Source organism: Gigantopelta aegis, unplaced genomic scaffold, assembly GCF_016097555.1.
Source record: "Gigantopelta aegis isolate Gae_Host unplaced genomic scaffold, Gae_host_genome ctg1854_pilon_pilon, whole genome shotgun sequence".
In the NCBI taxonomy this organism is placed as follows: Eukaryota; Metazoa; Mollusca; class Gastropoda; order Neomphalida; family Peltospiridae; genus Gigantopelta; species Gigantopelta aegis.
The window spans coordinates 49,130-65,620 of NW_024532798.1; the positions used below are offsets into that span (position 1 = coordinate 49,130).

The 16,491-nt window shown below is 34.7% G+C and overlaps 1 protein-coding gene across 1 annotated transcript; it reads right to left on the minus strand.

Moving 5' to 3' along the window:
* Positions 1–333: 333 nt before the first annotated feature.
* On the minus strand, positions 334–2,260 carry LOC121391182 (diacylglycerol lipase-beta-like). The gene is given in 4 exon segments (XM_041522891.1): positions 334–806; positions 809–1,298; positions 2,157–2,227; positions 2,230–2,260. Coding segments are annotated over 4 exon segments (1,065 nt in total).
* Between the last annotated feature and the right edge of the window lie 14,231 nt (positions 2,261–16,491).

Below are 16,491 nucleotides of genomic sequence, written 5' to 3' on the forward strand. Positions count from 1 at the left end.
CTATTAGCAGAGCTCCATCTAGCTTCTAGCTGACGACGTGCAAAGAAACAACGCCTTTCCTCAAGGGTGTCAACAATATGAATGATACGTCCAGGTGGGAAAAAAGACGAGGTATAGTTGGATTTTCTTCTTCTTCTTCAATAGAATCAAAAGCAAAGGATGTAGATTCAGACAAGATTAATGGTGATAAATCTTCGCTATTGATAATGTCATCTAATCTAGAGTCAGTTTCTTCTTTAAATAGTATATGATGCCCACAACATTTTCCTATTGTTTCTAAAGCTCCTTCTAAAAAGATACGATATTTAGGTTTATGACAAGATTTAATTACATTTATAACTTCCGTTTAAATTGATGAGCTGTTTTTATTTTAAGACGACAGACCAAATCTTGACCTAATGTGACTGAGGTCACAAAGGATTGTGTATATGCTGCAGCAGTTGCATTTAATAGAGAGCCAGTAGGTGAGTAACAAAAGCAACGTACATCTGGGTATTGTTCACGAAGTAAAAGTCCTAAAACACAAGCACAACCTGATCCCAGAGAGTGACCAACAATTATTAGCTTATATTGAGGAACTCTTCTGAATGCTTCCTCTAATACCTCTTCCTCGTCAAGCTGTCCTTTAATCCACAAGGCAGTTTGGTACATACCCTTATGAACTGTAAACCTTGGCCAGCCAGGCAACTCAACAGGATGTGAAGATGCTGTTAAGTCAGTGATGACATCATGAAGTGATAGTGTTCCCCTAATAGCTATTACCACAGCCTTCTCATCATGGTCAACGCACACTACAAAGGAACTCGATACAAATCATTCTCAAAACGTAAATACACAATGTCCCATTCATTAATGGCTGTTGTAGACAGAAAACCAGCAAAACCACAATGACAACAATTATCACCTACAATGTTCCTATGTGATGATTGCCCGCAAAAGGTATGTGAAAGTAAATGACAACAACCACAAAGAGGATTCATGAACATGTGAATTGGCCATGAATATATGCCTAGAGCAAATTTCAAGAAGTGAAAGGCATCAAAAAATTGTTGTTTTTCCTCTGGATCATGAAAATTAACACTGATTGATCGAGCTGATTGAAATGGATCAGGTGAAGTTATAGCTGATATTTCATGTTCAAAATGTTTCTTTTGTAATAAAATCAAACCAGCAGCAATGTCAGAGACAACTAAATTACTGTCGTAAAAGAGGTGGGCTATTATTTCTGATACCTCTTTGAATGCAACTTGATGAGACTCATCACTACCAATACAGCAACCAATACTTCTAAACCTTTTCTCCCATACAAATTGAGTCAACTGCCACTGATGACTGATATCTCATCAATATTGTCTGTGTTACCATGATGATTAAGAGCACTGAAATCCATTTTAATAGAGTAACAATGACAAGGATCAAGATAAACGAAAACAGACAATAACACAATAGAGAAGATTAACCACGTGACGGCCACCACAACACAGGTAATAATAATAGCTGTATCTAAGTCTGGACATTGATTCGTGTCAGCAGATTGATTTATCTGAGCAGCTAATGCTGTCTTTACTATTAGAGCTATTATCTCAACAGCAAACACTATAAGACGGCAATATAAAAGAGGAGCAACAATCTTCGAGGTCGACTGTGACGAATTGTCCCTCTTTGAACTGGCTATGACGATTAATATCTCAAGGATAATAATAGATATTGTCATTATAATTGATATATAGGCAACAGACGCAAATTCATGGGAATGTTCACAGATAAGTACATCATGGTAGATAGCCACACCCACAATCTATATAGATAAGAGGCCATTAGAAAACTGGTGTAATTGTTAATATAAGACAAATTATTAACATAATGGCTACTTTAATAGCAGTTTTTTCTATATAATTAATCTTTAGGTCTAAGGGGTTGGCGCGCAAGAATAATTTTAACACATATGATAAGGTCTTTACACCATACAAATAGCCATTAAACCTGAAGTCAAATGAAACTCCTTCAACATGGTGAATGACATACAGATTGGCTAGAGTTGATATCAACTCATTATATGTTTAGCTCTGTATCTAAGTACATCCATAGACAAGAAAAATGTACCACGTATATAATAAGTATGGAAGGAGAAAGTGTTAATCTGATGTCTCTCTCACCTGTAAAGTAACCAAATTGATCGAACTACTACCAACGCAAGTCTGGAAATACAGGTCGTCACTTCCAACTCCCATCTTCTTCCACAGGCAACCAAGGCTGGCATAGTTTTGCGCAATAGTCTGGCGTTACCGCCCATTTGTTTGTCATTACTCATAATTACTTTCAATATCCTTAAGTAGAGGATGTAATACACAATCATTAAGTGTCACCTCATAGTTTAGCACTAACTATTAACGTATCGTCCTTAAGTTTTATGCAGAGATAAACTCTTGATTAGTCTAGTGTGACTAGAACAAAAGTCTGCTGGACTAACTTTTGAAAACATTCAGTTGTTTGGAAAACTGTTGGCTGTCTTTGTCAATAGTTAATATATGAACACAATAGCTATCATCAGGCTACTATTGATGATTAACAGCTTTATAACAAATATATATATAATGTTTTTTTTTTTTTTTTTTTTTTTTTTTTTTTTTTTTTTTTTTTTTTTTTTTTTTTTTTTTTTTTTTTTTTTTTTTTTTTTCCTGATATTTGGTAGCGTCAGAGTTGAATAGTGGTTTTAGTATTATCTTGCATGATGGTATTTAAAGCACCTTTCTTATGGGAAACTATGGTTTCCTAGGCATACCAGATCCATGGCCAATTAGCTCACAGACAGATTACATGGTTATATAAAATATCACGACTGGAGATGATAGCTTAACTTACTGAGCTGGACAGCTAATAAATGTTATTTGTCAGTGTATTTAGCATAAGAAGTGGGGGGGGGGGGGGGGGGGGGGGGGGGGTGGGGGGGGGGGGGGGGGGGGGGGGGGGGGGGGGGGGGGGGGGGGGGGGGGGGGGGGGGGGGGGGCGTGGGGGGGGGGGGGGGGGGGGGGGGGGGGGGGGGGGGGGGGGGGGGGGGGGGGGGGGGGGGGGGGGGGGGGGGGGGGGGGGGGGGGGGGGGGGGGGGGGGGGGTGGGGGGGGGGGGGGGGGGGGGGGGGTGGGGGGGGGGGGGGGGGGGGGGGGGGGGGGGGGGGGGGGGGGGGGGTGGGGGGGGGGCGGGGGGGGGGGGGGGGGGGGGGGGGGGGGGGGGGGGGGGGGGGGGGGGGGGGGGGGGGGGGGGGGGGGGGGGGGGGGGGGGGGGGGGGGGGGGGGGGGGGGGGGGGGGGGGGGGGGGGGGGGGGGGGGGGGGGGGGGGGGGGGGGGGGGGGGGGGGGGGGGGGGTGGGGGGGGGGGGGGGGAGAGTCACAAGTGTATAACATTAAGTGTAGGAATATGTTAGTAAACATTAACGAATGACCTATCTAGAACAGGTTTCTTTTTCATGGTTCAACAACTTATTATTTCAATTAATCAAGTTAGAAGAAACACAACACTATAACAAATTCACAATATATAATAGCAATCTATTGTAAAATCCTGTCTTTAGATACTTTGAATAGTTGTTTTATTAAAGAAAGGGCAAACAACCCAGTTGTAATAATTTGTGTGAAAACTCTTTAAGCTAAACGTTGTACTTCACACTCACACCTCTTTCTTTCTGAATCTCTCAACTTCATCAGCTATACATAGCCTGCTATATAACAAGTAGCATATGTTGGCCTTGAAGCATAACAAATACTTCGCCCTGAGAGCATGTGGACTAAACATGAACTTCATGACAAAGAAATGCTTCACATTCTTCAAATGTCTCTCTCCTCTATGAAACTTATGTCAAGTATAAACGTGGGGCTGCTCTCCATAGTTGTAATTCTGGAATTGGTAGTCGAGACAATCTAGATATAGAGAGATGTAGGAATTACTTTCTTGATGGCTGTTTGTCTCCTGAAAGATATACTTTGCTTTTGGCATCTTTTGTCCATCTTCTGATTCTTGGCCACTCAATCATGTCTATTTCCTTATGAAAAAAACCAGTTTCATAAGCAAGTTTCTCGCAATAAAGACCCCATCCTTCATAGAAAAAAGCTGACTCATAAACTTTTACGCAGAACTCGAGGATGTTGCTGTTGCCAACAATGCGTGTACATGAGTTCCAGGATAACACTCATGAGGAGCTATTATACTTATCCATGTAAAATCATGAGCTCGTACGAGAGCTTTCTTCTTTGGCTGGTACAAGAGATTTAGCAGCCCTGAATGAAGCATAAGATACCCTGTAAAATGGACTAGTGTCATCAATAATAGAACGTTGGATGCAAATGGTGCAGGATTGAGAAAATCCCCAAAGGAGAGAAAGGAACTAAAAAGTCTGGAGTGGTAAAATCCTTGGATATTTTCTCCCTCGGGTAAAGAAGGTACTAAAGTCATATTTTATCATGTGTTCTTTGCCTCTGAAATCTCTTTTAAAGTAGGCGGTAAGTAATCATCAGCTGTTGGATGTACTGGACGGATTAATTCTTCTGTAATTCCAACCAAGTTTTGTTTGGATCATTTCATTAGCATTTTTTCCAACTGGTTTCTTTTACTTGAGCAAAATGAGTTTCTCCTAGCTCTAACAGTGCTGAACTATCAGAAATAAAATGTCCATACTGTAAAAGCTTGTCATATACTGGTCTGCCACCACAGCAAGAGGTGTGTTAGTGGAATTAGGTAAGACATCGTTTTACTTAGTGACATTTAAAAATAGACACAGATACAGCTGCAATTTAGCAGCAAGAATAATTTCTTCAGTTAATCTGGAAGCTTGCTGTGTTTTGATGTGCAAGGCACACAATCATTTTCTCTACTAAGACTAAAAGATCTTTTTCTAAGAACACTTCAAAACTATTACAAAGTTTAATGGCCCTTTCAGTGAATATCTTAACAGGATTAATCAGGTTTTCAAGACCATCTTTCAAGGGGACTTAGGTATCCCACGTAAGCGCTGGAGAGAAGCGCTAACAAGCGCATGTTCAATGGGAAGAGACACAACAACCTGGGTGAAAATAATTGGATTAAGAAATGTTTGGGGATCAGGTTGCTTATGTGCGAGATCGTTTGTTGTCTTCCTGAGGTTCCCAAGAGGGTAGCAGATAATTGATAGCATCAAATGGCAGATATATTGCAGGGTCTCTTTCGTGTAGTTTTACATCTAACATTTCATACACTCAAGATTTATTTGAGCTATAATAATCTCAAGATCAACATTTTGATCAGGTGATAAACACTTTTATTAATTCCTTCAATTTCAGTAAAATAACCTGAGATTATACCATAGGCTTCTATTTCATCTTTTGAGGTTAAATTTAGAACAAAGTCATATGACATAGCTTGCATTGCATACTTGACAAACACTCAGAAGTAAGGCTGTACTGTTTAGGATTTAATGATGTTAACATGTAACCTTTACAAGGTAGCTTCCACTGGATTGGCTGAGAAATATAATTCCAGAAATCTAATCAATAGAAAAAGATAATTAAAAAACGTGAGCAAATGTATAAATAATAGTATGTACTTACCGAATACATATTCTTCAAAATGAGATGGTTCATTTAATTGACTTAATTATATATTCATAATTTGTCCATGTGTCCTTCTTGCTTTCTTCCAGTTCATAAATTCACCCCTTGGACCACGCCTTTTCTTAAGAACTTCATTAATATCCTTAAATCCTGTTCTGTCAGCTTTAAGTGAGACGAAGGAATGGACTCCTTAATGTGGCTGCAAATAGAAGTAATATTTGTCAAATTAATTGTACAACAAACACAGATTGTATTCTGATCACAAATGCTAACTATTCTCATTACATTCATTGATTAGCACTACCCAATGCAGAGATGGCATAATATTCTTGTCTTCTTTTGTCCATTATAATTAACTCCAAACTGAAAGTTTATAATGATTATTTTAGATAATAGTGTGTCACATAAAACATGGGTGTTTATCAATCTTGAAAACATAGTGTCATAAAAAATTTATGTGAACATGAAAAAAAAAATCTTTAAAAAATCTTGAAAGGTTAAGACGGCAGTAAGCCAGCTTAAATAAGAAATAAGACCAGAATAAAAGGGGTTGAAATTACCTACAGATAAGACACACAGAAGATCCTCTCATTGTGATATTATTAAAAAAACAACAACTAATACTGCTTTATCTTAGGAACTATCTTTAACTATTGTGCTAATTAAACTTTGCACATTTGACTTTGTGGCTTCTATGAAGCCATTTTCATAATGCCTTTAAGCAAAGCAGTATAGTTGTTGCATACTATTACATAGGGATATGGCATTGCCTTACACTTCATTGTGGCTTAGTCAATTTAGGATTCAAGTTACATAATTCCCAGAGTAGATCCTGCCTTTAATCAATTGCACAAAATGTCATACTATTTCCTTGTTTTTTCTTATTATCTATTTTATGTGTTTTGGGTAAGAACAAAAATATAACTGTCTGGATTGTTTCATTAGTACTGAATTGAAGTTGCATTAGTAATAAGCATATGTTATTGTCTAACTACAGTGTCTTGTTGCTGATACAGCATGTGATATTGAGGACCACAAGACCAAGATGTCACATGCTGTATCTAGATAATAAAGTCAAGATTTGGGCATAATGTATTTGTGGCTTGATACCATAGATGCTTGAAGAGATGTCAGTACAGTAGAATGCAGGTTAGGATATAAGTGTTTTATAATGATGCCACAGCCAAATATCTGCTGATGTCAGACTGTATCTAGATACAAGTTAGAATTGATTCACTTTTATTAAGTCTAAACATTTTGTTGGCATTTTTAACTCTCAGATTTATGTCACAAACTTATTATTAAAATATTGGAACTATTAATCTTGATCTACAACTCACTAAATGAATAGGTACTATTAAATATAATATATTCCTTGATTAAACACTTAATGCCTGCCTTGAATAAATGCCGAGAGTGAGCATTATGATTGTGTAAAATAAATGTCTCACTGGAATAAATGCCTGATTTGGGTATGGTCAGGGGGTGTCTCGAAACATTTGTAGCATTGCACTAAGTTATCACTAGTGTAATGATGTTCTAGTAACTATGGAGAAGTTTGAAGACACTAAAAGTCTACTTTAGATGAATCCTACTTGGTTAAATGCCTGATCAAGATGTTATGAGCAAAATAAACTTCAGGGCTATTAATCAAGGAAACATGTACAACTGTGAAGTTGTTTATAAACTTGTTTACATACCTACAATCTCTTACTTTTCCTCATGGTAAAGGTACTACTACAATCACAGTTATTTCACCTTGTGTTTAGAGATCCTAAGATGACTCCGCCTACTCCTGGATGATCAATAATATGCAATAGCTACCATAGAACAGTCACATGATCACACCCAGACAACTTCAGTAGTTGGCAGTGTTATAGTAATGAGAAATGACGATCACCATTAAACGTAGGACAGCAAGAGCTCTTGAAATAAATCCCAATCTCCAAACTCATTAATAATAGGTGATACTTTGTAAGACTTCGATGTCAAACTGAAAAAACAAAATAAAACACAATCCTATTACATTTTGTCATAGTAGAATAGAGCTACATAGTTATAATAACAGACTTCTAGTACACTTTGATTAAAGGAGTAAAGCACAAAAGGGCATGTAACTCTGAAAAAAGGCAAAAAATTCTAGTCATGTTGTCAAATAATTTACTATGATACAACAAGGATACAGCTACTAGATATTGATGCTCTTAAAACAAGTATATATACTCTAAGGACTATACTAATTCCCTATATACATGTATAATCAGAATAACTGTAATCAGTTGCATCTATATAGTTTAATAAAGTTACAATTTAATTTGCCTCATTAAGAAGCTCTTAAAAATAGGACACCACTAAATTGAATATGCATTCCTAGACTCATATATGTTCCATAAATATAATATAAATTGTGTATAAATGTGCTGACATAGTTATGCACAGCTACTAATCTCCTTTACATTAATAGTCTACAATGATGATTATTGCATACCTTAGTTGGTTCAGGTTGTCCTATCAGTGATCAGTAAGGAATCCACCAGTAATACACCATAAAGCTAATATTGTTATATGTGTTTAATCACATAATGATACAAGACCTGAATGAAGGGGACGATCATCTAGCAAATGAGTACTGGATCTATAATATACAAAAAATTGCTTTATCACAACACATGTAGCAACTACTGAGTTAATGAAGTACTGTAAACGTCAAAAATTTTGAGGTAGTTATATTTTCGTGGTTTGACACAAAACAGAGAAAATTAGACTGGCAAATTATTAATCAAATCTTCGCGATTTGACACAAAAACACGAAATTATGAGTTTCACGAAAAAATTACGGCGAAAGTTGAGTGGCGAAATTTGACATTTACAGTATAAAGAAATTGTTTATATGATGTAGGCTTATTAATGTGATGTCCAGCTTCGTGTCACCAGTGTTAATGCTGGGGTGGGGTCTAGTTATAGAAGTAACCATATCTTATATACTAGGGCATCCTTGATGGTGCTATTGGCAGTATTACAACCTACCAAATAGTTCTGTTGGTAGTGCTACAGCCTACAGCAATCAATGAATGTAAACATTTATGCTTTGAAACTTACACCTTCTGGTTATCTCATAAAATTCTATCAATTCTCTATTCTGAACTTCCATAGTCCATTTAGTGAAATTGGTATTTTCAAACAAATATGGTGGCATTTTTATATTTACAGAAGAACACGTTTGGATATAATTTTATTTCTTAGTCATTAGGCAGAATTAAGAACAGTATTAGATTCATTAAAATATACCACAATATAGTATACAACAAACTGACCTGAGTTGAAGCTATGGGAATGATCTAGCTTGTAGTAATTCCAAAGTATTTTTTACTCCAAAGTTAGTTACTCCAATTTGCTTAACCTTACATAACCCCTCATTCTGCAGTGATACCATTAACTGAGCTGTCTCAATATAACCCTGGACATGAGTTTATCCCACCAATGAACTGAATCAAATCAATGTAACCATTCTAAGTCGATTCAATGATCGTAGGAGACTCCACGAACGTATGATTCATTAACTTTACCCTCGTTAATTACATTCAAATCTGGTACTAAGTTTTGAGTTAATAGCAATGTCCTCCCTCCTCCCTCTTTTCATTTAAAAAAGCTTCAAAAGTTGACCAATATATTTCTTCTACTCCAGTATAAATATCTCCACAGTCAAATCCAGTAATACCATTGTCAATAGCTCTAAAAGTTTTGATATCGTATCTGAACGAGCTAAAATATATATGGAAAAGGGCATACTGTTAATATTGCGTGTGTTACAATTAAGTATATAATTATTATGTATTAGCTTTACAATACATTCAATATGAATGGTTTTCTCATAATTGATGAACAAAACAACATTAAAGCCATCACATACGATGCATAACACTTGTGATTTGAATAGTAAAATAATACATACTATTGTGGTGTAGGGTTCATTGTAATCCCAAAAGAAGCGTAATGCAGTAGGTCATAAGAACTAAATTTCATTACCTATGACTATTACCCTTCTATGTACTACTACAAAATCATTAATGTCACACAAATGGCATCATAAACAAGAGTTAGACAAGGTATGGGTGAACTGTGACATCTGTATAAGCTCTAACATGTCATTTAAAGCAGACATAATATTGCTTGTTATAACAAGTTTTAAAAGTCTTATCATACATACAGACCATTTTTTTTATATATACGTGAAACCAATAGCAAGACTAGATGTTTACTCATTTACACAAGGTATAGCTTCAATCTTTAACAAGAAGGTTTGTCCTATAGATTATTTCTTAATATTAGTAGACAAAATTAACTATAAAACATACCAATAAGTATTATTTGATGCTTGTCATCACTTACTTAGATTTTTCCATTGTTACTTGTATTGTGTCCCATGACACAGTTGCCAACCACCCAAAATAATAGCTGAGTGAGTGTTTGCTTAATTTAGTACCATCAGAATTGATAGTTATAAGAGGAACAAGAGAATTACGGAGAATAGTTCTCTGAAAAAGCTCAAAGTGCATCACCATAAGTTGACCATGTAATCTGTGTTTTAATTTCAGCAGCTTGCTTCAAATGTCTACCAGCAAGCTCTATAATCCTTGTAGTTCATAATAAAGACCAATATAAAAGTGAGCATATCCCAATGCAGTAGTATTGTTATAACTATGAACTATTTCTCCTGCACTTGAACTACTTGCAACAGCTATAACATCATCAACAGTTCCGTTGTTTCCCTTGAAAAAGAGCCAATACTTCTGCATTGGTAATGGAGGCGGGGTTTCAGACTGATGTAATGAGAGAAATCCATCTTCACATGCCTTGTTGTAACCTAAAATTTTTGCCTTACAGATGAAGTGCCACAAGACTTCCTCAATATCACTGCCATTGACATCCATATTCCGTTGAAACTGCAACATTCCTTCTTTGTAATGACTCGAATAGTACAGATTTAAAACCTCCGCTGCCATAAATGTGGAGTTTGTTTGGGATCTAAGAAAATTACTGTGTTGAAAGACCAATTTGCTTTGTCTATATTGCCCTGGAGAAGTGCTTGCTCTCCTTCTTTCATTAATAATGAAACTACGCCTGATAGATCAGCCATGATAACGAGTGGTCTGGGGTTAACAATTCTTAGGGTTAGGTACTAATCTAGATATGTGGGAGGCAAGATTTTCTTCAGTGACACGCCCGCTAAGTAGTGCCCAGGAAGTGGTTGTTATTACTGATGATTAAAAATTGATCGAGCAAGCTGATATCACCATGAACTAGACTATCGCAGGAGAATCTGGTAAGTTATTATCTTCAGCTAAATAATTCACCATGTACCAGCAACGCTAGAGCTAACCTACAGTAAAAACGTAAACGAATATTCTCGCGCAGCCAGGGCTGGCTGCTCCAGACAAAAAACAGAGGCCCTACGTTCAGCATTGGGTCTTAATTATGTAAATATATATGTAGGATTTATTTAACTTTTTTCACGTAAACTTTATATAGATACAGTTGCAATCGTTTTGCTGATCACATGATCAATCTATTCAGTCTCCTCATCACTGACAAACTTTAAAGTCCACTAGTTTTGTCTTAAGTGATGTGGCTACCTCCATAACAATAGTAGCAGGATAAATTATAATCTAGCCATTTTAAAAAACTATTTTTATCTTTATTTAAATATACTTGTCAACCAACATTACTGAAGTTAATCCAACAAAGTCATTTTAAGCTAGGCCCAATTTATAACAAAGAGGATTTATTATTAAGTGGTCTGAGAAAATTTAAGCAGCAGAAACTAGCCTCATTTACAGTATAATGTGCCTATATTTAATGAGGAGTATAATTTTTCTACATCCAGCTACTATCAATTAATTAAGTAATTAAATATAAGGTTTTAAGTCTAATTTTATGGTTTGATGGTAAAGGATTTGACTTTAAAAATCTTCATGTGTCCAGAGGAACAAATTGTGTTCTCCTTCTCACTATCTATATGTAATTAAATATCAACAACATGTAGAAATTATCAACATGTAATTAACCTGCATGGAGCATTCTTCCTTAAGAGGAATCATGAGAATTTAGACTAAATATTGTTAAAATTATGTTCTATACATTAAACCAGTGTTTTTTGTATTAGTTCTTGATCTATGATTATAACATGCTGAAACCGCTAAAAGTATACTTAAATGCATGTTCATTTTGTTTATAAGTTTATTGACCTGTTTAGCTATTGACTCTCCACTAACTTAGGATGAATTATTATATGATGCTTCTGTAAGTGGTGATATTAAACAAACAAAGAGAGCCATTGAAAATGGATGTAACGCTAATTCTGGATATTATGGTAAGTGTTATAATTTTACTAAGCTAGCTCTTCTTCCCCTCCTTTTTGATAAGCTGACAGGTGGGGGAATCTTTAGAAGTGAACTAGGAATCACTACCCCATGGAATGCATGGAAATGGGAGAGTAACTCAAATGTTTACATAATGGGTTATAACCTTTAGTACAATGGCCATGTGGGAGTTATATGTGGAGGAAAAGAAGGCACTATATATATGTGTATGTGTGTGTGTGTGTATATAATATAATATAATTCTACATGGCAATTGTATTAACAGTTTTTATCAGCAAATATTAAAAATGAGGAGGGGCTAACTTTGCTAGACTATAATTTTAACAGATGATGGCAATATTACCTTCATTATCTTCACATTCTTATTATTTTTGAATGTTATGGATAGCAAATAGTAAGTGCATTTCATGTCTAAATTTATTTATAGTTATATCACTGATAACAACATATAGTAACATTTTAATGTTACATTGATGTCACATTTTTACTCAGGTTAAGAAACACCATTATATGCTGCAGCAAGGCTAGGTTATAGTTGATGTTGTTCAGTTGCTACTAAAGAGTGGTGGTGATCCAAATTATATGCTGATTATTTAGTAAGTACAATGTACATTTATGTGGTGTATGCACATATATGTACATGTGCGTATATAACACTTTCTGAAGTCTATTTTTGTAATGTTTGTGAAGTTCCAAAAAATAATTGTGTTTATATAATTGTTTTATGATTGTAAATTTACTTTCCTCTTAATTCAACATGCATGCAGCAAAGCCTCGTAAAAACAGCTAGAGCTTCGGATAAGAATCTGTCATATTTGAGATTGTCTGTAAGTCTACTATAAACCTTTTTAGAAATGATTGAACTTCTAGTTGTGTTTGTTGTCTAGTTGTATTTTTTTCTTTCGCAATAAAACTGTTACAGTCTCAACAATCATTTTTATAAAGAACTATTTATACTCAATTTCAATTGACACCATCCTCTTATTTCAATAAAATGGTTATACAATATAAAAAATTTTATTGCTTTACAACTTACTATCTTTAAAATTACTTTATGGGAATCTACTTTCCCAAATTCTTAGAATATTTACTGTTTACTAGTTTTATGTTTGTGACTTTTTAAATACAGTTCCAACGGATACCTTTGTTTGCTGCAGCAATGCAAAAACCATGCTGATATAGCACGATTGTTATTAAAAAAATGGCGCTGATCCTAACATTTTTAACAAGCTGGTAGTAACGAGTACTAATTTGCATTGTTATTTTAACCAAACAGTATGACTTACATGGGTGGCTATAGTTTATAAGGAGTGGATAGGTAATTAGAGTTGGTTTATGGAGTAATAAGTGGGATGTCTGCATGTTACTTAATTACACTATCATAGTCCCCAAGTCTGTTTTGCTTGAGAAAGCATCAATGAAGAGCAGAATTTCATAACCTGTTTGTTCAAAAAAATAATTGTAGACATAAATTGGTGGTTAATTACTAGTACAAGTTCAGAAAAATTTGCAACTTTTATTATATGAAATTTTAAGGCTTTTTATCATTGTTGATACTTCTTATACACGATTATTGGACCAGTTTTACATGTAGCTTGTAACAAAGGACCATGTTTAAAGTTGCTTTGGTCCTTTATGATATGGTGCAATATAAATGCTGTTGACATGGTAAATTGTTTGTATATATTATTTGAATGCTATTCCAATCTTAAGAATGATTTATTAACACTTTCATTGTTTTTGGAAATCAAAACAGTTTGATAATTAGTTAATATAATGTATTATTATTCTGATAATCGTCAATCAATAATTTTGCTTAAATGAGGTAGACCCTATTCCTGTTAATTTTGTGTGTGGCTTTTTCTATTACTGAATGAATGGACCCATTGCATGTAGCTTGTGGAAAGGTCATGTTTAAGTTGTCAATTCCTAAATAAGTGCCAAGGCTAATATCCATGCTCGTGATGAGGTTAGTTCATTCATTATAACGATCATAATATATTAATGATGATATATATCATGCATGCAAAGCGATTTATGTTTCACCATGGTATATGCTAAACTAGAATTTTTTGTTATTTTTGCTCTCATTTCTAACTTTGCTATAATTTTGAAATTGCCTATTCTTTATATAGAACCAGCAGACCCCTCTATATATGGCAGTCAAAGAGGGTCATGATGATGTAGTAGTGGCTGTTATAGAGATTGGTGCAGATCCGAATGTTACTGATAAGTGAGTACTAATTTAGTTTTTTACAAAGATAATTTATATGAGTAGACTCTTCCTCATGGTTGATATTATAAATTAAATGATTACCTTAAACGAATGTCTACCTTCTCAGATAAAATCTTTATTGAGCTAATAAAGGTCTGACTCAAGTTAATGTTGGGCCTAGATATCACTTAAATGTGCCAGCATGATTAAGTGTCATAATAAATATTGTGATTCATATCTTAATTAGTTAAGATAAAAGAAAAGTTTACCCACATAGCTATAGTCACTTAAGGAACTCAGCTTGTCAGAGAAACAATTTCAACATGAACCAACTAGTATTATAATATGTATTGACATCATGTTGCAGGGCATGTCATTAATTATTAAACACTTTTTATCATAAAAAGCTTACTATATTTAATTTTTGTTATAAAAATATCTCTAAAAAGCTAAAGTTAAAGGGTTAATAATAGTACCCAACTTCTTAAATAATGTCTGCCTTGTTTTAGTGCTTGGTCACGAAATCTCCAAGCTAAATAAATGCAGGGCCATTTTAATCATGGAAATACAGTGATGATTGTCAGCTTTTTATTGGAAAAATTAGCAATGATTCTACTTTAGTAGACAAATAATTAATTATCTGTTATCATTTCATAACTTGTTTGTTTGATTAACTGAATCGGGATGATCAGCTATACATGCATGTTAGTATGAATATGTGGCTTGATTTTGTAATACATTATTCTCAAATATTTGTTGTCATTATAGGACAGTTAACCCCTTTGCATTTTTGCTTGTGATAGAAGGCATTTAAAGGTTGTAGTGGTCTTACATCAGTATGGTGGTAATATTGATGCTGGTGACAAAGTAAACAAGCTCTATATTATATACATATTGTCTAATAATAAGTACCTAAAAATGCATTTATCAGTTTAAAGTTATTAAAGCACAACGTTTCATTTGTAGAATTTGTGGACACTAATGCATCATGCTTGTGCTAATGACGAGTCAAAGTTGTTGAAGTCCTTCATCAATGTGGGTACCAATATAGATGCTGTTACAAAGGTAATGTTTTATTCTACTAGTTTAAAATTTAAACAGCCCAAGAGTTTTAAATCCTGTATAAAAAGAGAATTCCATAATCTTGCCAGTACTAGTGTTATACAACTTCAGTTACCAGAACTATAAAATTTAAAAATCACTTATAACTTTTCAAATTAAAGAATGAGTTTTGTAAAATGGAGAACTTTGAGAGAGATACAATGCTAGAAGTCAGAAAAGCAAGCTAGCTCAAAGTTGATCAGATGGGCTCATTGTCAAAGCAAAAGACCAATGAATTCTTGGTTGAATGTGCAGGTAACAAATACAGTATACATAAATTTGTTGCTTTTAATTATTGCATGCTAAAACTAGAATAAACTACGTCAATAGACATAACTGATAGAAATATACTGCATGGTCCCAAAATAATTATGGGACTGTCTCCTATGCTTGCTTGGAAAGTAGTAAAAAACATACTATGATTGTTCATGTGACTAAAATAGTCTAAAATAAACAGTATTTATGAATAAGACTAAATGTTTTTAAACCAATTCTTTTAGAAAAACTCTTTTAACATATGAAATTTTGTTGGTCCTGAAAGTGCTTATACTTTAGAACTTTAGAACTTTAACATATTTAAAACCATCCCAGTCCAACAATTTAGTTGGCAGTAAAAAATAAAGTATTGCTGTTTAAGTTTAGTTTATCACTTTTTGTTGTTTATTATGCAGAATTAAAAACACTTTTTAGCTTTTCACCCTATTAAACAATAAGTACTTCTAGAACAAGGAGTACTAGCTGTAGTTTAGTGAAAGACACAGTGGTTTTTTCAGTCCAGGGTACATTACATAGGCAGTACAATCTATAGAAACTTTAACTTGCTGATATATAGCAGAATTATAGCTTAGCTATTTGCCCCCATGTGATATTAATTACCCTGACCATACTAAAGCACCAGACTTTTTACTTAATCACTGCATTCTGGTCTTTTGATCTAAGAATTTGTACTGCTAAAATACTGTTAATATACACTGGTCATAGTTGAGACATTTGCCTTACTACTAAATCTAATTTTTGCATCTAACTATTTTTTTTAAATTCATGTTGGTACAGGTCATCCTGTGTAGGCACTGATGCCATGTGATTGATTATAAACTTTATATTATGCCAAACATGTTAATATGAAATTCCCTTAATATTATTATGATAGAATCAATGGACACCTTTGCACTGTGCTTGTAATGGAGGACATCTTGATGTTGTTCAACTCCTGCATCA